Genomic DNA, 25,720 nt, shown 5'->3' with positions numbered 1-25,720 from the left:
ACTAACCGACCGCACCCTGCCATGAGAAAACAGTGCAGGGCTGCCATCTCCTCGAATCTGCCCAGCAGATCCTGCATGCACACCACCAGGAAGGAGGGAAAACACCTATTTCTGTCCCAGCTGGGAAATCTGAGCATGGATAAAAAGACATGCACACTTATTTGAGTTCAGGCTATATGGGAAAAAAAGCAGTGATAGCAGAGTGTGGAGAGGAGAGAGCAAATGACAGACAGCTGAGAACAGCTAACCCTGTTGTTACCCCACCAACAATGCAGAGGGGTGTATGAGAGCTGTTCTATGGTGATTCCACAAAGGGTAGCGATTGTTTGGTTTTTCTATACTTAGACAGTGAATAGTGGCACAAATTGTTGAATGAAGACAAAGTCTTTCGAGTGATTTACAGGCTAAAGAACAACTCCACATTACTTATAGCAGGGGTTTGAAACTGGCAGGCCGCCAGCCAGAACTGGCCCACCAGCAATAATATCTGGCCCATCACTCCCCCCCCTTTGAATTTGAAAAGGTTGCGAAATGGTTGTGTTGTTTGCTTGACAGATCTCTGAAATAGCCGTCACGCCATGTGTGGCATGAAAAAAATAACACCAGGTCAGTAAATCAGTCAGACATACGTGTTACTGTGAGCCACAGCGCCACATGTGAACAGTAAAAAAGCAAATTCAAAGTTGCATTTTTTATCAATCAATTTCTTAAAACAGCCTTTGATTGTGTTCTGGCCCGCCATCTAATGGATTAGAAAAAAAAACTGTCCCGACGCCAAACTTACTCACCAACTCCTGACAAGCAGTAAAGCATGAGCTCCCACACAGGCTGTCTGCTCAGCTCGTTGACAGGACTGGAGAGTTTGTTTGAACATGAGCTCTGTTCAACAGTGGTACACAGGATATTGATTCTGGACAAACAGGGTTCTTGACTGGTTTCCATGTTCCTCTCCTTTGACCATAGTCGACAAGCTGATCATAAATTTTCATCAGTGGAAAAATAAATCAGAGGAAATAGAGGTTGTCATGGCCACAGAAAATTGCTTTTTCATTTCAAAAAAATAAAACTTTTCCATCCCTAAGTGAGAATCAATTTTGCTTGTATTTTTTAATAATTGCAGTCCAGAGTGAAGATCAAACTGAAACAGTCACAGTTTAATGTGGGAAACTTCTCTGATCGTTTAAGAAAGAGATGGTGGCCCCTCTGAGCCGAATCTGTCGGCTTTTGCGAGGCTATGACTTTGATGTGATGATCTGTCACAGTGATTTTATCAGCCTACCCCAAAGGTCAAGCTTCAGTTGTTTGCAGAACAGACTTGATATCAGTCAGTTTCACAAGTGTAAGAGATTGAGTGATTGAGGCTCTGATATTTTGTCTGTGTTTCCTCTGCCTCCGAATTCAGTTTTCTCCTCCTCTGCAGAACGTATCTCCTCTGCATCAGTCATGTAGAACACTCACACCTGCACTGAGCACTCCCTGTTCCCGTCAACACTGAGACAACATAACCTATTCTGTCTCGCACACCCTCCTCTGCTCTGTCATTTGATTTTCACTATGCATCACAGACTTAGAAAAGTGAGTGTGGCCACGTGTTCAGATGATAAAACAGGTGCAAAGACAGCACTTTGCATCTGCCAGCCCCGCTCCTTCAAAGAGTCCCCAATGCTGGCTTTCGTTTGAAATGCTAAAGTAGCCAAGACACATAAAGGGAGAAAGAAACTCCCGTATTACCCCCCCCGTACTTTTTAGAATAACTAACAGTATTTCACATTTAGATTCCATGACTGCAGCAACATCAAATTTCATGCTGTTTTCCAAACTTTCAATGTAAATGTTATTGTATAAGTAATACATAAACCTTTAATTAACACACTTTTAGTGTAATTTAAAGTTATTATATGTAACCTTTCTACATTAAAATGTCTGAAAACAACATTTGTGTTCTTACATTCTCACAAATGTTTCCATCAATTCTCAAACGAGAGAAATCTGTGATTTTAATCATGGTAACGGTCCGTTTCATTTGGTCGTCATATCCTCTTTGTGCAATTTGTGTTTCTCTGCCAGAAGCTCAAAATTGACTTTTATCCAGTTTTAAATCACATTTTTAAGATACACTTTTTACACCTTGGTTGTTTTTAACTATATATTTGAACCAGATGAAGGATTTTAGTCATCGGACGTCTGGATCTGAAGTTATCAGAGAAACAAGCTGAGCTAATGTCAGACAGCTCAGTTTCCAACTGCTCTGAAAGATTCTGTGGCCACTGAAGAGTGTTGGTGAATCAATGATTTTTAAAGTGAAACTGTTTTCTTCGTTGTTTCTACTGGTTTTAATCCCCTGGTCTGTTTGTTGAGGAGAGGAGGAGACCTCAGTGGATAATTCATCTACAGGTAAAAACCTCCTGAATGTCCGGTTCATAATTTGTCAGAGAAACAATCAAAACGAAGGTTAGCAGCAGTCTCAGCTCCCAGGCCTTCCCTGACATCTTGTGTCTGTCCTATAGCGTCGGCAAAACACTGACTTTAAATGTGAAACTGCTTTATTCAGTGTTTAATCACCGGGTCTGTTTATTGAGGAGAGGATGAGACCTCATGAGACCTCCTGAACGACTGACACTGAAGGAAGCCAGACTGGGAGAATCTTACAGCAATGGAGGTGAAGACAACAACTCCCATGATAAATTGTTAATGATGTATTTTACAATTTTATTTTTACTGTAGCAGAAGGACACATGGAGTCATCCCTGAATAACAGCTGGTCGGCGTGAGCTCCTGTTATGTCTGCCTTGGTGTGTTTCATTTTTACTGTGTATGTCCCCTCCTCTCCTCACTTCCTGCAGAGCTCTTCTCCCTCTTTCTGTTTCTCAATTAAAATGCTGGGTCATTTGTCCCTCCTGCCAGGACACACAGACTCTCAAGGCCAGGTCTGGTTTTGGTCCACTCCTCTCTTTCCCTCTCATGTCATGTCCTGTGCTACATTGGGATGTTTACAGGAAACCAACAGTGTTTTTTGCCCCATTAAGCACACTCCATAAATTAAGTCGCTGAGGAATGGGGCTGACCTTGCACAATCCTGTGAGGCTGTATCTGGTACATGTAGGCCTGTTGGAAAGTACACAGATCATCTGAATCATCTGCACTGGGAAATGAGTTACAGGCTGGGTTTGCACTCTGCTGAGTGTGATGTTTTGATGCTCTTTATTGGATTAATGTTACATTAACTTGCACTGGAGAGAAGTGGAGATGATGGATGTGACTCGTGCTACAGATGCTGAAACACGGAGAGGTGGAGCTCTGATCTGTAGACTGAAGTTTCTCAGCTGAACAAGTGCTTAACACTACAAGGATAAAGGCGATCAGAAATGGAAATCAATAATAACAATAAAAAACAATGTGGTTTTTTTTATATATATTTACATATCATTCCATAATAATAATGGTAGCATAACTATATGAACATATAAACAGATAAAAATGGAAATGCACCGTGAACCAGAGAATAGTTAATGCACCAACCATTTACAGTGCATCCAGAAGGTATTCACAGCACTTCACTTTTTCCACATTTTGTTATGTTACAGCCTTATTCCAAAATGGATTAAATTCATTTTTTACCTCAAAATTCTAGACACAATACCCCATAATGACAAAGTGAAAAAAGTTTGCTTGAAATTTTTGCAAAGTGCCTTTGGCAACAATTACAGCCTCAAGTCTTTTTGAGTATGATGCTACAAGCTTGGCACACCTATGTTTTGGCAGTTTCTCCCATTCTTTTTTGCAGAACCTCTCAAGCTCCATCATGTTGGATGGGGAGCGTCAGTGAACAGCCATTTTCAGATCTCTCCAGAGATGTTCAATCGGGTTCAAGTCTGGGCTCTGGCTGGGCCACTCAAGGACATTCACAGAGTTGTCCCGAAGCCACTCCTTTGTTATCTTGGCTGTGTGCTTAGAGTCGTTGTCCTGTTGGAAGATGAACCTTTGCCTCAGTCTGAGGTCCAGAGCGCTCTGGAGCAGGTTATCATCAAGGATGTCTCTGTACATTGCTGCATTCATCTTTCCCTTAACCCTGACTAGTCTCCCAGTTCCTGCTGCCGAAAAACATCCCCACAGCATGATGCTGCCACCACCATGCTTCACTGTAGGGATGGTATTGACCAGGTGATGAGCAATGCCTGGTTTCCACCAGACATGACACTTGGCATTCAGGCCAAAGAGTTCAATCTTTGTTTCATCAGACCAGAGAATTTTGTTTCTCATGGTCTGAGAGTCCTTCAGGTGCTTTTTGGCAAACTGCAGACGGGCTGTCATGTGCCTTTTACTGAGGAGTGGCTTCTGGCTGGCCACTCTACCATACAGGCCTGATTGGTGGAGTGCTGCAGAAATGGTTGTCCTTCTGGAAGGTTCTCCTCTCTCCACAGAGCAACACTGGAGCACTGTCAGAGTGAACATGGGGTTCTTGGTCACCTCTCTGACTAAGGCCCTTCTGCCCCGATCGCTCAGATTGGCCGGGCAGCCAGCTCTAGGAAGAGTCCTGGTGGTTCCAAACTTGACCACACCACTGTGTTCATTGGGACCGTCAATGCTGCAGAAATTTTTCTGTACCCTTCCCCAGATCTGTGCCTCGATACAATCCTGTCTCGGAGGTCTACAGACAATTCCTTGGACTTCATGGCTTGGTTTGTGCTCTGACATGCACTGTCAACTATGGGACATATTATATATATTATATAGACAGGTGTGTGCCTTTCCAAATTATGTCCAATCAAATGTATTTACCACAGGTGGACTCCGATCAAGTTGTAGAAACATCTGAAGGATGATCAGTGGAAACAGGATGCACCTGAGCTCAATTTTGAGTGCCATGGCAAAGGCTGTGAATACTTATGTACATGTGAAATTTTTTGTTTTTGTTTTTGTTTTTAATATATTTTCAAGCAACCTTTTTTCACTTTGTCATTACAGGTAGTGTGTGTAGAATGTTGAGGTAAAATGAATTTAATCCATTTTGGAATAAGGCTGTAATATAACAAAATGTGGAAAAAGTGAAGCGCTGTGAATTCTTTCCAGATGCACTGTAAATCATGTTTAGTTTGCTTGATAGTGACCTGACTGCTTTATGGTAGATAATGCAGTATTTGCATTTGAACACAAATGATCTATGATGTCAGACTCTAAAAATTCTCTGCTGTGATTAATATTTTGTCAAACATGGTTTTCCCACATAAAAAGTGAGAGAGAAACCCGGGTCTGAAGCTCATCTACTCTCACTTCCTTATTGAGAAACCTGGATCAGGCCTTGGTAGTTTAGTTTGCTTGATAGTGACCTGACTGCTTTATGGTAGATAATGCAGTATTTGCATTTGAACACAAATGATCTATGATGTCAGACTCTAAAAATTCTCTGCTGTGATTAATATTTTGTCAAACATGGTTTTCCCACATAAAAAGTGAGAGAGAAACCCGGGTCTGAAGCTCATCTACTCTCACTTCCTTATTGAGAAACCTGGATCAGGCCTTGGCCCCGCCCACCACCTGCTGGCTCCAGGTGTCCAGGTGAAAGAGCAGAGAGTATGAAGATGGTTAGAGGAGGAAACATCAGAGAGACTCAGCCTCATGTTGGAGCCTCAGTCAGACCCAGACTCAGATGAGGAGTCTGTTGAGACCAGAATCAGAGACTAGCTGACAGATCAGAACAGTTAGCATAGTTAGCATCTTTTATTAGTTTATGTTGTTTGTTAGCTTGTAACTGGCAGTGGCTGACACATTGTTAGTGGTTATGCTAATGCTAACTGTGGCTCTCCCCCCACAAGTTGACAGGATTGGTTGCTGAGGTTCTATGATGTATGAATCCCTGACTGTCTGAATCTGTTTTTATGAGACTGTCATTGGTTCACTGCAGTTCAAGGTGGAAACACTCAGTCATGGTGTTGACTGATTATTTCACTCATCATATGTCTTTATTACATAAAAACATCATATGGACATTAACACGGTTAAACACTTGGTTTTCATCTTAGGGGGTCTTTAAATTTTTCATTTCATTTTTTAATTCTTAGTGCACCACAAACAAAATTCCATTCACATGTGAAATCTCATCTCAGATCAGTCAAATAAAGTGAAAACTGTGCGCATGTCCAGATACAGCCATTTGTAACTTGAGTGAGCTGAACCTTTCGAGACATTTTTATCCTGGGGGCTTCATTAATCGTATGTATGTGCTATGACTTGGTTCTGAATCATGACAAGAATGGACAGTGGGAGTTGGGGTAAAAGGAAAAAAAAAACTAAAATGTGTGTGTGCACATAAACATGTGTGTTCAACCAAATGATGAGGGGGCCACAGGATAAGGAGTAAATGTAAGAAACCCTGAGTCAGAACGGTTGGAGCCATTCTTTTCTGCTGCATCACTCTCTTCCAGGAACACTGTCCCCCTCCTCAGCCCCACACTCATTAATTACTTGGACACAGCCAGAGATATTTCATCACTTAAACAGACACATGTGTGTTCATTCTTTCACATAGTACGCACATCTTTCTTTAGGTTACAGTATCTGATACTTAACTGCCTCTTAATGGTGCAACACTCTACTACACATCCAGTGGAATTTAGTTTGTCCACTAACGCCCACACTCTGCAAACACCCACTCAGCCTGTCCAAGCAAGCCAGAGAGGACACTGACTACAGACTGTGTGCACAAGTCAAGAGCAAGAGTGCCCCCTGAAGACTGTACCCGAGCAGCCTCTTCAGCAGAGAGAGCCACTCTGCACTTAACACTTGCAGATGGCCAAGTACACGCACCCACCCACAATCCCAGCCCCCACCCCTTCTTCTATAGGAGGGTGGTTACTCAACAGGGTTCCTGGCTGGTTATGGACCCTGTCTCACACCCTGCCAGTATAAACCTCACCCCTCACCCCTCAGCTCGGCTCGAACCCCCTCTCCCCGCCCGGTCTGACCAAATGGCCCAGGGAAAGCATTGGGGGAATGGGCCGGCAAAGAGCCAAATGAGAACCATATTTCATCGGCACTCTACCGAGGCCCTCCGTCTTCCAAGAACACACACAGGAGCACAGGGCTATGTGCAAACATATACAGATGCATGCGTGCACATCCTCAAACACAAACACACACATGGCTGCTCACATATGGGCTGGTCAAGTCACACTCTCGGTATTTCAACCATGACAGATATGTGGGACTTTATGATTTGCGTAATTGTAGAAATACTTTAAGTGGATGAGGGTTGTTTCCCAAAAATGACACCACGTTGTTGCTCTCGACCAATAGCATCACTGCTTCTTCTTCTTAATCACAATTGAAGCAAACAAACAGACAGTTGTGAAATACCAGATTTGTTTTCTGGACTCCTCACTTTTTTTTTTATTTTTATTTTTTTAAATTTTTTACTGCATGAGTCTCTACATTAGACTCTTATCCCGGGCTGAGTCGCGTTCGCTGGTCTTTGTGTCTGGTTCTAGTGTGAAGATGGCGGGCGTCCCAGTGTGAGCCCCTCTCCTCCCCATCTAGCCCCAGCCCAAGGTCTGGAACAGATTACATCTGATATTAAACACATGGCAGCAGTTAGAAAGGAGAAAAGGCGAGAGAAGAAAAAAGTAAAAAAAAAAAAAGAAAAACAGAGTGGATTTGTCAAGGAGCTCCTTCCTACCTTCCCTTAGCTCCTTTTCTTTCTTTGTCTCCTTCTCCCTTCAGTTTCTGGTCACTCCTGAGAGTCAGAGCTTGTCAGCCTTGCTGTCAGAGGCAGACACAGAGATGTAGGCCGCTGAGGTCCTTTTATCTAACCAACAAAGAGTCAGTGCCTTTAACAGGACGAGAAATTACACAGAGCGCAGTAAAATATGATCACAGCTCAGATTCAGATGCAGTGGACACTTTATAGGAAAACGTGTCAGCCTCTGTGAAGTTAATGATGGTGAGGGTCCTCTGTGACACTCTTTCTTTTATTTCACAGAAAGACTATAAGCTGTTTCCACTGCTGATGGCAGATGGTAATAGTCTTCCACACATGCCTTGTCTTCAGTCTCCCATCAGATCACAGTGGATCACAGTGTTTCATCACCAGGCGGATAATGAGACAGGGGACTGAGATGGTATTATTAGGAGCCACTGATGTAAGGACAACACTGAGCAGTCCTCGGGAATGTTTGCGCACACATGTTTAAGGTGGATTGAGAACATTCCTTATGGTCCCTCCGCTAATTTCAGCTTTTTCCTGTGAGGGGTCCCACAGGGGAGTCACCCCCTCCCCAACCAGCAGGCTCTCAATCACCGAGATGAGCACTCAATCACGTCTACATTGTCCTTTTGTGTTTACGTTCAGAGGCCTGCATGCTCGGAGCAAACAGCAAGGATAGCAACAGCCAGGGGAAGATCTTGATGTCTTTTCTTTGTCTCAAAGAAATAAATAAGATCTTATTTTGAGATGACTGAATTCTGACCTGTTTCTCCCTAAACCCCCTCTTAGCAGAAATAAGGAGCAAAAGAGGAGATCAAGATCTGAGAAATCAATCCTGTCCAATTTTAGAATAACAGGAGAAACACAAGAAAAGCAGCAGGAGATCTTATGCTGTGCTACCAGCCTTCATTTGATCACAATCACAATTTCAGGCTCATTTCTGAGTTTTATTTCAAGTTTTCTTCAAGATCTTACTGTTATTTCAGACAAATCAAAGATCAGAGCAGTGAGAGAAAAATAAAGGCTATGTTAAGATCTTAGCAGTTGAGATAAAGAAATCCAAAAAAATGGTCAAAATCTTATATTGATCTTAAATTGAACTCAGTTTGTGTCTCAGAGAAACAGACCAGACAAAGAAGATATGTTATGTTTGTATTCTCCTTTCCTCTGGGCAGTTGTGTTGTTTGGTTGTGCTGAAAGTCAACGCACAGTTTCTACAGCTGCTGCTTTTCTCCTCGTACCGACCTGTTTGATTCCTCTGCCTCACAGGTCGCCTGCGGCACAGTCACTGTGGGAGGCCATGCTGACCAGCAAACACAAGGAGGGGCTGATGGAGGTCCGGCGCCAGTTGGTGGAGGCAGCCAGTAAGGAGAAGCTGCCAATCAAGATGAGCATGGGTACGATGCAGCAAAGTGCACATCATGAGATAAAACACAAATATACACACAAAATCTAGAAACTCCAACTGAAGTGTGTGAGTGTTGTGGTGTGTTGGTGCAGAACCATAGCGCCTCCTACTGAAATCCACGCTCTCTGCTGTGTGTTTGCCCATGTGGCCTCAGAGGAAATCTGAACCACATGTTGGCTCTGTGACACACACTCACACACACACACACACACACACACACACACACACACACACACACACACACATTCTCCCTCACACACACACTGCTTTCGAAAACTTTTGTTGTCTGTTAATGAAGCAAAGGAGGCTGCAGCCAGGGATGAAAATATGTGTAGGCACGCAAAAATAAAGTCAGCACATACACAAGTAAACAGTGCCCTCATGCACGTTCACCTTTATGCTACCCTGTGACTCACATAGGTACAACACAAACAGACACACACACACACACACACACACACAGGCGCACACGGGGCTAATATTCAGGTTAGCATCTGGCAGAACGGGGAGGTTAAAAGGGAGGAGCAGTGTGGTCTCTTAGCTCCTATAATCTAAGAGGTAAAGAAGGTCTTGTCTCTCGTAACAAGCAGGTTGTGATATGCTGGAGGTCACACATACCCCACACACTCTGCCAAGCAACTGCATACACATGGTGTTTTCCTTTCACACATTTGTGCTAAACAGCAGTCCCTCTGACTCTGGATGGCTGCTACATTGTGGATTTGTTCAGACAAACGCACAAAAACAAAGGGACTGGAGAGACATGAAAATGAGAGAGTATGAGGACGGTGTAGCATTAAAGCTGCTCCCGCCTGCTGACTGACTGGCTGTTGACTTCATTTCTTTGCTGAGGGAGAGAAAAAGAGAAAAGCTGGGGGGGCTGTCAAACCCCTCACACACTGAACCTTTATACCCCACTGGCAGAGGACCAGACTCCACGAAGCCCCCTGAGCTCCCAGCGCACCCCCCGTGCAGTTCCCATCCTGCCCACCAGCACCACCAGCCGAGTTCTCAATCCATCATGCTCTGCTCAGCTGAGACCAAGCTAAACCCAGGAGCACAGAACCCTTAGTATTAATACCCATCTGCTCTCAGTGCCAACTCACTCTCTGGGAGAAAGATTTTTCCACAGCACGTTCTCACTCTGGTTGGTTTATGCAGATCAGGAGAGAAAATACTGTATCAGTGTACTACAGGCCCTGCATTCTCACATGCACACTGGCCCAACTTGGCTTCTTTTCATCTCAACAGGATAAAATCATCCAGGGAGAGACAGAGAAAATAATCAATTTCTCAGAGCCGGACTATGACCCGTCAGGTTTCTCATAGCACAATAGGATGATGAAATTCCCTTGCTCCCCGTGTGTGTGTGTGTGTGTGTGTGTGTGTGTGTGTGTGTGTGTGTGTGTGTGTGTGTGTGTGTGTGTGTGTGTGTGTGTGTGTGTGTGTGTGCATGCATGCGCGTGTGTGTGCGTGTGTGAGAGAGAGAGAGAGAGAGAGAGAGAGAGAGAGAGAGAGTGAGTGAGTGAGTGAGAGTGAGTGTGTATAGATGTAGTTGTGCAGAGTCCAGTGTTTATCTTGGGTGTTTTTGCTCTTAGCAGGGAATTAGTCAGACAGCTTTGGTTTCATCGTTCATAAACGTGCATTTATCTGTCCATCTGTGTGCGTAAATGCATGCATGCACATGTTTGCGTTGCAAGGTTATACAGTGTTGTGTGCAGTGATACCGCAGTGTAAATGAGATGTGTTGACAGGGCCGCTCTTCCTGTGGGGCGTTCTGGGCTTTGAGCAGCACTGAGACTTGCAGCAGACAATTGATTTCATTCGCACTTTTAATCAGTGATTTTTTTGGGGCAGTGAAATAGTGAAATTTCACAATAGTTTCTAATAAGTATTCATGCGTTCTCCAAACTTTGATGGCAGTTTAAATGTGTTTTGTTAAACTATAAAAATGGGTTTGCACTTTGGTAATTGATTCACGACCTTTTCCTTAATGTCTGTACAACAACAACAACAAAAGCTTTTTTGGAGCAATAAGCTTTTATTGCAATTTAGTGTAGTTAAATGAAATGATATTCATAACATAATATATGACATACATGTCCCTATATCAACAGTGATGTTACCATATACTGTATGTCACTTATATCATTATCACATATACTGTATACACTCTCTGGATATATGAAGATATGAGCTAATAATGTAACATAATACCCTTAGTAAAACTTGTATATGATGGGTTTTGGTATGTTAATAATATGTATTTAATTCATATATGCAAGTTTGGTAAAACAGCATGCATGTAACAATTCTATATGCTGATATATGTTTTTATTATTAATTTCTAATTACTCTCTCTCTCACTTTTAAATATGTCTGTCTTCACATTCCCCTGAAAGTGGTCTTAGACTTTTGGACCCAACTGTGTATATTGACATATATATTGACTGGCTTTGGGATGGATGAACATACATATTTGTAGCGGCCAGACATACATGCCGAAATATAAAATAGTTCCAATTTCTATTAGGTTTCATTTATCATTTTACATATGTGCTTTTATTTCATATTTACATATATGTCATATATAGAAAGTCAAGATATGTACATATATTAAATTTGCGTATTGGAGCCATCAGTTAACCAATGATGACATCATTGTCAAACATGTTCTTTCAGCTTGAAACACTGAATTACAATAACACATTTCAAGTCAATCCAGAAGCCCAGTTAGTATGAATAAAACACCAGGCCCCTCATCAGATCAGACATTATTTTTGACTATTAAAACTCTATTGAAGTCTGTTGTGCTGTTTTGAATTGTGTCATCAGTTCTCATGCATGAAGGTGATGTATAACTTTTAGCCATGCTAGCGATATGATTGTAGGGATAGCATTGTCATTCTGTTAGTTGTTGGTCTCCCACTTTGGCCAAGACTGAAATAACACAACAACCACTGGATGGATTATGGTGAAATTTGGTGGAAACATTCAGAAGATGTAGCCTCAGGTGAGCCCCTGACTCTGACTCCAGCACCGACATTTGTGGTTTAACTGATATGTCTCAAAACTTGTTGAATAGATTTACATGAAATATGGCAGTATATCCCACTGAGGGTGAACTGTAGTAACTTTTGACTGAGTCTAACTCTTCATCTAATGTTATCATCAGGTCAAAATTTCATTTTGCCCAACACTTTGGTTTATGACCAAATATCTGCAGCCTCAGCTGCTTATGAACATGTTAGCCTGCTGACATTAGCATTTAGCTCAAAGCACTGCAGCGTCACAGAGCTGCTAGCATGGCTGTAGACTCTCAGTCATGTTAAAGTAACAAAACACAAACACAAAAACAGCACGAAAACAAGAATATGTCAGTAATAAGGTCAGATTTTATTTGTAAAAATCAAAACTTACTTTTTATTTGTAAAAATCAAAACTGTGTCTTCACCACAGTCACCACAATCATAACAACTGTGTAGATGATATTTCAGTCCCTCAGTCACTTGAATACATTTTGACCTGAGGAGGAACCACAGATGAGAACAGCACAGATCCTAGAGAGACTCTGTATAATTTGGCTGTGTAGCTGCCATGCTGCACCCTGAGCTCTCCAGTCCTTTATAGTACAGTTTTGAAAGGGGCCCCAACATGCACCCACACATAAAAGTTCCAGGACTTTCCTCCTCTTGGAGTGCATAAATAAAAGTCTCTCAGCCTTCCTGTGTCCCCCATCCATGTAGAATTACTTATGAGTCTGTGCAGCAGCTGAGGCAGGCCACCGCTCAGCTCCACGCTGACAGCAGACATCACTTAGCCTCTGGGTAACCCTGTGCACCTAGAATGCAAGTTGTCTTCCAGTAACAGGACTAAATCATTCTTGGCCCCTGCCCTTTCTTGCATTGTTCAGGACTTTGATCACGGCCAAGCCTCAATTGCCACTTCTGCACATCAGGCTGAAATGGGCAGCATCTTCAGATTCTTTATAGCATGAGACTGAAAATGTGATTTGTTTTATGGCTGGTCCCTGTAATAAATGCACCCAGAAGAACATTAAAATGGCCAAAGAGTTCAGATTTCTCCACCTTAGCAGTATATACCTGAAACCTTTGGTTCAACAGCTAGTGAACCAAACAGACATGTAGAAGTTATGAATCTAGGTACGATTAATTAGAATAACCCCATATTTAATCAAATCGACTGAACACTATACTGTATTAGAAATATTATACTTGGCACGGATGCATCATACACAGTGGATCGTAACAAAAAATGACAAATGAATATATATTTAACTTTCTGGTGTTTTCAAACACCATGTTGTATCTTTATATGCATTACAGTTTACTGGCAAACAGAATTAATATATGTTAAAGGTTCCCTGTAATATAAAGATAGATGTCCATGTGCTTTTTGATTATAAAGCAGGTCTACGTTCTATATTAATATATTTAAATTTACATTTACTCATTTGGCAGATGCTTTTATCCAAAGCGACCTACAGGTGAAGGACGATAGTAAAGCTACAGTGCAGTGGGAAACCTTTCTGTAAGTATAAAATTGTGTAAGTGCTGGGAGATATAAGGAAGTGCATCTAAAAGTGCAAGCTAGACTAAATACTGTGAAAGTATCCACAGAGAAATGCACACAACCTCTGTTCAGAAACTGAGCCTTAAAACCAGCCGTCAGGACTTCTGGAACTTTGCGATGTCACAACAAAACAGTCACTGCTCTCAGCCACGCCCCAAGCCCCGCCCACCTGGACCCACCATCCAACCTTGCAGGATTTGGTTTCTCTGAGTGTTTACCTGTAATCTGCTGTATTTTTATTTGATCCCTCAGAAAACTGTCAGAAGAGTAAAATATGGGACCTTTAAAATAGTTTTAGGCCTATGGTACAGTTGAAACAATTGTTGATCAAATGTTGACATAGAAAAGTCAGTTTCAGGTCCAGGCACAGTGTCTTCTTACATGTACAGTCTTATTTATTAGAACCTCTCCAGTCCTACTTTTACTGCAGAAACACCGTTTGAAACCAGAGCTCAGCTGACAAATCTTCTGCCTCAGATTCATTTTGCATCTGGCAACAAGCTGCTTGAGGAATCACAGAACCGTTTTAAGGGAGGTTTAGTGACACAGATAAGAGCAAAGGCTCGGCCCAGGCTGTTTGATTGTGTAATGGAGAACAGGCTTCGTGTGGCTTTCTTGTCTTAAGTTCTTTTTTCTGCTTCTTTCTAGCGTCTTAGGTTTTCTCACTCAATCTGATCTGGTCTGCCTGAGCTGTGAAGTCTGATTACATTTGGCCTTCACTGTACCATTCTTGTTGCCCATTCTCGGGCGAAATTATGCTTGGCCCTGGCTTTGGACGTGTTTCCTGGTTCTGTGCTGAATTATGGTTGGCACATCAAGCACAGTGAACCTTGATTTTGCTGCCTGGATTTTTATGGCTGGATATGTTCACAATAGAGCTTTTCAGAATTTTGAATATGTCTGGACCAAAACGTATTCCTCAAAAATACTTTCATTTCAACAAGAAACTTGATTCCCCTTTTGTAGACGTTTGTTCCGATTTGTTTAGAAATGCCTCAGCAGCACACTGACTCATTCAGCTCACTGTGGAAAGTCTGTTTCCCAACAGGCCAACTTGCAGAAATCTGTTTTGCTGTCAGGTTTGCTTATCAGATGCCGTGAGGATGTGTCTGTGTGTGTTTTGTTTTTTTTTTTTGGATGATTTCCTCTAATTTTCTGTCTGAAAATATTTCGCATCTGTCAGTTTTGTCAGTCACAAACTGTGTTGTCTTTACTTTTAAGTGCCATGACTCCATATTGAATTTAGCATTCTGAAGCTTTCTGCTCCACTTTTCTATCCTGCCTGTCTGTTTCTCTTCCAGTCATGTGTTTGGCCTCGCTAAAGAAAACATTGGCCGTGTAGTCCAACAGGAAATACTCCCACATCTGGTGCTGGTTCAGAACATCAACATGAAGAAGTTGGCTTTATGGGGAGTTAATGTGCCCCCCCCCACCACCCCCTGCCCCCCACCCCCACCCCCTCTATCGCAGCCCCTGACATAGCCACTCGTACCTCCAGGCCACCGTGCACAACCCTCCCCCCCTCCTCTTGTCCTTATACCCTTTACACTGCTCTTCCTGTGTCTCTGTGAATCTTATTCACTTATTAGTCACACTAAAGGCTCTCAAGAGTGTAGGTGCCCCTCTGCTATATGAACACACACACACACACACATACACACACACGTACTCAGTGATGTTTAGTCACATACTCTGACTCATACAATGAAAACTCTGACGGTAAATCTCCACCTGATCTCGCACATATAGAGAACAACACATACACACACACACACACGCAAGCTCTCTCCCAGCCTGTGGAGATTTTGCTCATTAAGATAATATTATGGTCTGCTTGGGTATCAGTCATTCCCCTCTGCCCTCAGCTGAGTGTATGATAGTTATTAAAAAGGCTGTTGTGCTTTGGGAAAAGGTTGTCTATTTATCCTGTTTCCATGCTGCGTTCTTCCCATCTGGAGGATAAGTGTGTGTGTGTGTGTGTGTGTGTGTGCGTGTGTGTGTGTGTGTGTGTGTGTGCATTTTTATTAGTTTATAACAGATGGCACACAAAGGACCCAGCAGTCAGAGTGCAGTGTGGGTTACACAGACTGTGCGATGTGCTCTGACCAATACTGATCAATGACTCTGTGATGGTTACAAATTGCTCTCACGATTATAACAGCGTCTTCTTCCCTCCTCTCAGGCCGTGTGACCCCCGAACAGCTGTGCTCCTACATGCAGCTGTTCCAGAGCAGTTGGGGGGCGCTCGAGAGTCACTGCGGGGTGCTCCAGCTGGGCCTGGCCACGGCCCAGATGCTCCGCCACCCAGGCCTGCCCCGCTGGGATTCCTGCCTGGCCTTCGAGCGGCTGCTGCTGCAGGTCCGTGCTCATCTTACACAAACTTATTATCCATATGTGTTACAGGTGCCGAAAACTGAAAAGCCTCCTTTTAAAATGGGATATCCACCAAAATGTGATGACAGACAGAAACCTTTTTTGAGCTGTTTAACTACAAAACTGTATTTCAGATGCAATGCACTTCCCTTTTTTTTCAATTTGAAGGAATGTTGATCAAGTATCTGAAAGAATGCATGTTATTTTAAATGAAATCCTCAACATGTCAGGAAAGCAGCACATTCACTGGTGATTTGTAATTAACCTGGTGATTATACTTTCACATCTTTGCCTTGGGTAAATATTTTATTGGCAGTGTGCTGCAGGTAAGTGGGTGCTTGTGGTTGACTAAACGGGGGCCTGAATGTTGTGTTAAACTGACAGAGACAGGAAAAAACGCAGATTCCTCTGCTTCATAAACAAGGTCAGTTGTGTTTGCAGGGAAAACCTTTGGCTCCAGTAAACAGTGAAAAAAAACCCCCACCCGATTTCCATCATGTTATTTGGAGGAGGAAAGGGTCTAGTTTACGGGCAGAGGCGGATGTACACATGTGTTTGACTTTGGGAAGGTCAACGGGCAAATCTGACAGGGAGACAGAGACAGAGGGGGAGGTGGAGAATAAATCAGAAGCCAGATCAGCCAGTCATTACTTCACATCTTCACCTGCGATCAGCCGGTTTTCAGAAACATCGTGTCACCAGGACACCGAGCTGACTGTGAGCTAACGGATGCTAATACTGCAGCCATTTCCTCTGTCTCTTACCTTTGCTATTCTCATTGAGTCTCTTCATATTCCCGAAGCTGTAAAGCAAGCAGTGGGACAGCAGAGTATTTAGGAACTTATTAAACTAAATCACGGAAAAATAAAACGAGCTTGCAGCGGTGCCCCGTGCCTAATTGGAATTTGAAAACAACCTCATAAACCTTAGTCCTCAGCTGGGGCCATCACTGGTTTATTAAATAAGGGAAGAAGACTTTAAGGCTTAGAGTTCCAGTATCCATTTATTTCATGACTCCACTTTGATCCACCCCCCCATGGTTGCCTCCTCTACCTGGATAATTCAAAGTACAACTTTCTCACCACTCTTTTTTTTTTTTTGCCTCAGCTTCAGAGCGAGCAGGTTTCCGAGTCCTCAGGTGGAAGTGGGTCTGGTTCAGCTGGTAGTGACTGTGTTAATAACAGACTGGTGTTGTATTTAGCATCAGGACAGCATACATAGCACTTGGCCCAGGTTCAAAATGGCATTCTTCAAGATTCAAATCTCACAGTCAGGCCTTGAGCGCGATGTTAGAGCCGGTGTTTGCAATCAAAACGGGCCCGAGTTTTATTGAGGTATTAAAGGAAATGAGTTGTGTGTCCTCTGTGCCCCCTCTGTTTATTTGATTTCCATGTGAGGTTTTTTGCTTTGGCTCAACATGGACAGAGAGAAGTTAATTAAGTTAGAAAATGGCGGGGGAGAAACGCCTTTCAGCTCTGCCTGCTGGTGGAGGCTGTGTTTGCTCTGCCTGAGTGTGTGAGGGCTGCTGTGGGTACGACTGGCCAGAGCTGGACACTCCATTGCTGGTGGACAGTGTGAGTTCATTCAGGCCAGCTTCTCCGTGGCAGAGTGGGCAGTGGCCGTACGGAGGCGAAGGGCCACTGAGTTCAGGGACCGGCCTCGTTCAAGCCTTTTCCAGCGCTTTGTGTGTGTGCTACACTGGGTAGCAGCTACTTTGTGAACTCAACTGCTTCTCCTGAGCTGCGCTGCAGCGCCTTACTCATGAGGTAATGCTCAAATACTCCGGAACATGTGTGCAGATGTGGAGCGTACCTGTGGGGGCCTTGCAGCTGGGAGGTTCATGAGATAGAGGCACAGATGTGGTGCTGGAGGTTGACGTGTCAGTTGGATGAATGTGGTTAGTGTGATACATGGTGTTTACACTGCCGTTGCATTTATTACCTCCTCAGTATACAGTGGTGCTTATATTTATGTGACATGGCCACATATCTTCTTGGCTGGCACTGCCACCCTGCCTGCACCCACGCCCTACCCCTGCTGCCCTGGGCCCTTGCTGTCTGGCATGTAAGTGGGTTTCGGCCTGAATGGGACAGATTGAGCGCACTTGGTCCGGCTCCAGCCCGCAGTTACAGAAAGTGTATGCTAGACATGCTCAGTGCTGGTGCGGCCAAGGCAGCGCTCAACAGACTCACCCTTTCACCACTTCCCAGAACATCACAGGCGCACCACGCTACCCTCCCATGAGCGGCCCAGCCAGAGCCTCTACCTCACCAAACCAAACATGTACACTTCCACCGTGCATCCCTCCCCAAGAGACACGATGTGGGACAAGTAGCAGCTGCCTTTTTGGATGATGGCAGACCCTTTAAGGCCAGTGTTGTTTCTGAGCGTGGCGCGCAGCCCACTGCTGATTAGTCTGTCACATCACTGAACGTGGTCATGATGACAGCAGTGCATTAGAGAGGAGCTAACCCCTCTCACCCCAGCCTGTTGCTTTTCTCCGCTGGGATTACCAGGGCATGCCTCTGCAAACATTCAAGCTCCGAGTTATTACTGGTCACAGACAGAAAGCTGCACTCGTGTGGACGTCCCCGTCTCCCATGGGTCACGCAAGAAGCCTGCCTGCTCCGTATCTCTGTCTCTGCTGTGTGTTTGTGTTTTGGTGTGAAATACTGTGTACAGGGTATATGTTAAAGTAGTAGTTAATTTACAGTAGTGGAATTCCAGAGCAGAAAAACCTCATTATTCAACTTTACATATGGTAAAAATCCAAATAAGTGTCCACAGGCCTAATCATCTGTGGGTCTGACCTGTTCCTGACTGGTCTTTGGGTCCCTTTTGGATCAGAGTATTTTTTTGGAAAAATCATATATCCATGTCAGTTTAGAGCAGGTTTTCCAGTTGTACATTTGAGGACCTCCTCGTCAATAAAAACTCACTCTACACTTCTTGCTGCTGTGTCGTATCAGTCCGTCTCAGACTGACGTTTTGTTTTGGTGCTGTCTCCATGTCTGTGTTGGAGCCTGGTGACCCACATACTCCATGAAGTCCCCCCCCCAGTACAGTGTCAGTGTGTGCTGGCCTAAAGACTCATGACCCTTCACCTCTTCCCCCCCCCTCCACTCCACTCCTGGACGTAAACTGACCTGTAGGGGTTCAGACCTGCTGGTCTGCAGTATGTCAGGGGCCTGACATGAATCCATGTCCTCTGCTGTTATATAAAATTGTGGAGGCACGCCAATTTCCACAATACTTAACATGCAGTTTTACACACACACACACACACACACACACACACACACAGTGGATGTATATGTGTCACATCTGGATTGTATCATTTCTTATGGCGACAGAGGAGGAAAACGTTGATATTGGTCCCAAGTAACTTTCATCTTATCTGAGCTGCATGCCACAGACAGACAGGGGGGCTTTAAGCCTGTAATTGGCCTGTCCCCAGGCTATGGAGCCTGTCCCCACATCCCAGACATTCCCCATGGTTCTCCATCTCTGCTGTGGTGGAGGGGAGGGGGTTTGGTTTGCTGTGTTTTGTTGAAGATCGTAACAAAGAGGTGTGAATGACTCGTGGGGCGCTGACCTGAAATGTCCAGCACTGACCTCCAACACTTCCCCACTGTTTAACAGCCCCACATCTGGACTAACCTGGACTGACTGCCTCCCCGTCCATCCACCCTCTGAAGCACATTCTCCCTCATCCAGCCCCTGGGTCTCCTCTCCTCTCTGTAGCCTCCTCAACCCTGCAGCCACACAGATCCTCTCTCAGAGTGAACCACAGGGGGCACAGGCTCAGCTCCTCTCTGTCTCTCTCCCAGCAGCCCCCGTTCATCCTTTCTCTCCAAACTACACTTCCTTTTAAATCTGCCATGTTTACCCTGTATCTCTGTTTCGCCTTCTCCAAACATATGCCTCACTATAATATACACTCGTGTGTACTGTACAACATGAGCCCCTGTGCTCCACTGAAGCCCACGCCTCTGAAGCACAACAAACCTTCTAAAACTGGAGTTGCAGTAAAAAAAAAAAGTTGGGTTTATCAGAGGAGTTGAGTTATTTACCTATCTCTTCCTTCCTGTGTTTAGCTGGAGAGGATTACAGTTGGAGAGAGGAGCAGTGATGGAGTTCACTCCCAGGAAGAACCAGGAATAGCCCCCCATCTCCAGCTCCCTTCCTCTGCCCCCCCTCCCCTCCTCTCACAGCCGGTACCCTGAGCCGGCTGTGTTTACATTGCTCCGTGCAGCTCAGCTCTTAATGTACTATCTGTTTAATAGGCAGAGAGAGGCCTGTTTATAGAGAGGGACCTTTTTAACAGAGGTGATGGGTTGGTGGGCCAGAGGGCAACACCAACTCATCTCACTTCCTGTTATCATTACCCCTCTGCACTCAGACAGATAGGTGCTTGGCTCGCTCCGCTCACTGCGTTACTTATCCCTAATCGCCTCGCCATCCTGTGCGCTGCGGCTGTGCTCCATCCCTTTCCCCTGGAAAATCAAGGAGTGCAAGAGGAAGGCTCCACTTCTCAGCTCAATGCTAATTTGCATGTGCTGCGTTTTAAATGTTCTACTAAGCATCTTTCTACTGCATCTATATCTCAGCCCACTGAGCTGAGACTTTATAGGAATTGCTTTGGTGTTAATAGCTGTGGAATTACGGAGCCACAGCTATGCTGAAGCCAGGAGGGTAGGGTGGGCTCTGAAAGGGTTTAATACACTAAACATTTCCTCTTTTCCTTAAAGTGGCCTTTTTCTTTTGGCATTGCTCTGTATTGAGTTGCATTTGCAGCCTACGAGCTTCTGCAGATATTTTTTGGGCTGGTCTCTGTTCTTCAGTGCGGCTTTTTTAACTGTGCAGCTCACATCAGGAGGATTTTTTTCACCCGGCCTAGAGTTTTTTTTCCCCCCTCACGACTGTGTGTTTTTGAGGGTTTTGCAGGATTTAAACTGAATGTTTTTTCACAGCCTCTCAGCCAACGGTTTTTCTCACACTTGCTCAGACCAAACAGAGTGAAATGGTGGATCTTTCTTGGAGACCATCCACACTGCTCTCTCCACTCAAGCACACTTGTGGTAGCTCAGATCTCTGTTGTACTGAGCTGTATTGTCATCGTACAGTGTTTGGATGAGGTGGTCTAGGGAACATGATTGAGGCGGGGGGGCAGCTCTTGGAGCTCCCACTGACTCTCCACCCCTGGTGAATCAGGTCAGTGTGGTCTGCTGACTGTGTCTCCTGGCGTCAGGACTTCATTGCTCTGCCTGACTTCATTTGAGCATGCTCCAACAAGACACCACAGACTGGGGGAAAATCCCACAATGCCCAGCATTCACCCTTGGATTGTTAACAAGGACGGCCGTAGAAAAAGCTGACCATTAGGGAAGATGGCGGGGGTTTGCAAGAGACCCAACAATGACTCAGTGTCCTATACAGAGCTGCCCAGCGACCCACCTCATACCTTTATGTCCCTCTGACAGGCCACGCCACCTTCCTTCACTTCAACATGTCACCGCTCACTGTTGATCTCCCAGGTTTTTTTCCTGTGATGAGCTGCATCTGAAACTATAGCCAGATGTGCTCGCAGCTAAGTATGTGTGCGGCCATGTGTGCACGCATGCATTCATGCATGTGCATCCTTTAATGTGCTTATTCTGGTAACAGTGTCTCAACTTCCTGTTGTCACACACAGGCTCTCTGTTCCCTGTAGAAAAGCTCCACCTCAGGACAGATTAACTATCAGGTCATTTGTCACTACCTGCTGAGCACAGGCCGGGGAGGGTCACGGCCCACAGGACGTGGGTGTCTTAGTGTCTCTACGTCTGATCTGAAACGGAGACAGAGACACATTCCAGGACCTCTGAGCCTCCTCTTTAGATACTGACTGACCCCTCAGAGCCAGATTAAAGATTCTTTGGACAGATTGAAGATTTCGTTGTGACTGATCAGTTGAGAGTGAAGGGAACCTCAGCGAGATGAGAAACTGTGCTGCGTGTTTTCAGCAGATGGACACATGACAGTCCAGTTTGTCTGTGCTTGGTTGACTGATGATGATGAATGCTCAGCCTTGTGAGCCAGTGGACAGTGAACTCTCAGAATTCACTTGGCCAGTTTCCTGCTGGCCTGCATGTTCAGTGGCCACAGTAGATTGGCAGTGCCCCCTACTGCCAAGGATGGGCAAAGGCCTTATTGTGTGGACAGAGATGAACAGGATAAGGTGGGGGGAAGTGGGAGTGACCCCCTTAGGTCGCGAAGCAAAGGTGGGACAAGGACTCCTCTTTGCTGTAGCGTGTAATTGTACCCATCTGAAACCCCAGACTGCACCTCCTTCTCCATCCCCCTGCTCGCTCATGCCCACCCTGCAGACCACCTTGTTACCCCGGGGACTCCACCAGTCATCCAGAGGGGATGGGACTGACCAATCACCACGATAACTAAGCAGTGAGGGGTCACAGCAGATCAATCAGAGACAGACTCCTGCCACCCTTGCTCTGTCATTAATTACCCATACTTCCCTGGGGCAGGCCTCCATGTGTAACCACATAGCTCACACAGGCTGGATCCAAGGGGCTGGAGTGTGTGATCAGGTGAAGCGCACCGTTTGATGCATATATGTGTGTCTGTGACAGGGTCAGCGTGAGCGAGCGTGCCACCTCTGAAACTGGCGTGTCGAATGGATATGTCATGTTAGCAACAGTAAATCAAATCTGTCCCTCAACCTGCGTGTCATCATGCTTCGTTTGTTTGATTAAATGTTTGAAAAGTCCGTGGCAGAGGGACCTCAGTCCAGTCCTAGAGCATCACTGTGCAGAGCATGCAGACCCCAGTCCGCTCTGGTTTTAAATGTTTCAGTGTTTATAGGTTGTGACAACATTAGCTGGATCTGGTTTTGCACTCAGCTTTCAACTTGAGCTGTTATTTGCATCTGTAAGGAGCAACGTGGATGAAAAAAAAATGCATACAGCTTCCCTTCTTTTTGCTTTAGGCAAGTTTGCCTTTTGTTGTTCTTGGAAGCGTCTTGTATGAGCTAGAAATGAAACTCATCTGTGGAGGGATTTTTAGGGAAGGGACCATTCCACTCCCCTCGTAACGTGATTGACATCAGGGAGCAAAGGAGTAAAGCCTCTCTGCTGGGGTCTGGAGGCAGTTAAATATCTTATGTGTCTTATATGTCTTTCCATAATATTAGTGTTTTATTAGTCTTTTTTTTGTAACTTTTCCTCTTCTGTCTTTCTCCTCCCCAACCCTTTTATCTTTCATTATTAATAAGATTGGCCCTGTGTTGAGTCGTAGAAATGTGTCTCATTATATCCGTGTATTTGGGGCAGAGGGCTGTATGTGGTGCAGCAGGGAGAAGCCACATGCTGAAACACCCTGTAGAGACTGAAACCAGAGCAGCCGACGTGAACATGTACGCATCGGCAAAATATTTGCAAATGGATTTGTTAGAAGTGCCTCAGAACAGTTGCCAGAACACTGGATATGTTTAGTGCAATTATGACAAATAGAGACCCACTGCCCACATGTTTGCTAGTTACAGCTACAGAAAGATGCATTGTCAATGAGCTACACATGATGCGCAGTAAATACATAGGAGTAACCAGAACATGTGGGTTATTGGACAGCGGAGCGTTTCGATCAGCCTGCACAGTTTCCACTGCCTGTCACTGTGAAGCAGGTCAGACCAGAACTAAGCCGTTCCAGCCAATAGGAAAAGTTGATTTGCAAACATGTTAGGGAAAACTTCACTAATTTCTGTGTTTTCCCGCTCGAGCTTTCATCTAGAGTGAACTCACATTACCCTGCTTCTCTTCTTCTATTGTTCTGAGCTCGGTGGACACATGTGGGCCTGTATGCCCCACCGCCGTTTTCATGGAAATGGGGGGAAAGGAATGAAAGTAACCCAAAACGAGCATTGATGCTGAACCGCTAATTATGAGCGGGAGGAGGAGGAGGGGGTGGGGGGGCTTGAGGAGAGGAGAGGAGGAGACTGCTTACTCATACGCCCACCATGTGCCCCCTCACCGCTTCCTCCCAAATGTCCTGCTCCTAAATTCTCCATCCTCCTCCACCCACTTTGTCCTGAGCTCTTGAAGATGCTGCGTGTGTCTCTTTCATGCGATGTCTGCGTTCTGACGTCACATCATCTCATAACTGCCGAGAAGGGTTTACGGCCTCTTACGCTGCTGCATATCGTGTGTTCGAGAGACATAATAAATCGTGCCGGTTATGATTTGAGTTTGGGTGGTCATGTTTGTGTTGAAATTATCATAAGCTTTCAACTAATTTCCAGTTGCTTATTGTGGTTATTAGGAGCTGATTGTAGAGAAAATGAAGCAAAGAAGCATCGAAGCATCGAATGACACATGAAACACACAGTGCACATCTGGCTGCGAGGATCAAGAGTTCAGATGTCCTCATTCACACTGCACTAACCACCACTCCACATCCTGCCCAAAACATAACAATACAGAGGTTAAACAGCAGAATCTAGCTTTTTATTTTTGCAAGTTTACATTTCAGTCTGCAGTTTGCTGTCTCTGCTCACACTCTTGTTTCTTTTTTTTAATGTCTCTGAATAGACAAAACTTTTGCTCAAGTGTGCCAGAACCCTGTTTCAAAATAAAATTAGACTGGTTATGATAAACACAAATTCTACAGAACTACACTCCAGCTGCCAGTTAGGTGCACCCAACTAAATCTAATGTTATCCACTGCCTGAACCCTGCAATGAATCTTACATTTGCAAAGCTCATCATATTAAGTTTGTGTTGCGACTGTGTCAGAGATGCTGACTCAGTTCCGTGGTCATTTTTGGAGGCTGTAGTGCGTGGTGATGCTGCGCCGCATTAAATTATGGTGAAAGTTGTTTGCAGTATTTTGTCCACTCCCATTAATGTCAGTGTGGCTGGACAAACTATTCCAAACCTCTGGTTCAGTGTAGAAGTTTGGGTCATTGTATCTATATTGTAGGAAAATGCTTAAAATGAACAAAGCAAGTCTATAAATAATTTTATGTTGAAATAATTTGACATTGAAAACCATTAAAGCAACAACATCAAACAACCATTAAACTACTGTTTAATTCTTAAAAACATTTCACAAACGTGGCCTTGTTTTTAAAACCCATCTCCTTCTTTAAATAACCTTCCTTTAGTAAAAGTACCACAATATAAAAATAATGCATTTCAAGCTAAACTGAGTGAGCGCTATTAGGAAAATCTACGGTGGCCCTGAGTGCTCAACTCTCAGCAACCTAGAAAACACATGCAAATAGACAAAACACACAAACACATTCAGAAACATCTTCATCAATTTGACAACATGCACTGCAAATACTTACATCACAACACAACCAAATGCATAAAGAAGTGAGTGCAAGTGGGATGCACTTGTTGTTCATTAAATTGTGACTTTTGAAGTTAAAAGTATTGAACAAGTGTGCACGGATGTATTATAACAGATGTATTATAATACATCCATGCAAGTGCGTCCCAGCCGGGTTCATCACTATTTTGTGTCCATTGTGTTGTGAGTAGTTGCAGCACATGTGTTGTCAAACTGACAAAACTTTGTGTGTTTGCATGTGTTTTCTGAAGCTGCAGTGCACTGATCCCTCAGGGCCACTGTATAAATGTACTTAA

At 44.4% G+C, this 25,720-nt stretch overlaps 1 protein-coding gene across 1 annotated transcript in view; it reads left to right on the top strand.

Annotated features, from left to right (window-relative positions):
- scfd2 (sec1 family domain containing 2) overlaps positions 1-25,720 on the top strand; it is a 105,187-nt gene that overhangs the window by 4,789 nt on the left and 74,678 nt on the right. Inside the window, exons 3-4 of the mRNA XM_071486872.1 lie at positions 8,969-9,096; positions 15,883-16,058. Of these exons, the coding sequence (XP_071342973.1) occupies positions 8,969-9,096; positions 15,883-16,058 (304 nt within the window). The remainder of the gene's footprint in view (positions 1-8,968; positions 9,097-15,882; positions 16,059-25,720) is intronic.

The sequence above is a fragment of the Trachinotus anak genome, unplaced genomic scaffold, assembly GCF_046630095.1.
Source record: "Trachinotus anak isolate AG129_WGS33_773 ecotype Australia unplaced genomic scaffold, CSIRO_AGI_Tana_v1 ptg000010l, whole genome shotgun sequence".
NCBI classification, from domain to species: Eukaryota; Metazoa; Chordata; class Actinopteri; order Carangiformes; family Carangidae; genus Trachinotus; species Trachinotus anak.
The sequence above is the reverse complement of the archived record's forward strand: the minus strand, read 5'-3'. Positions and strand labels throughout refer to the sequence as shown.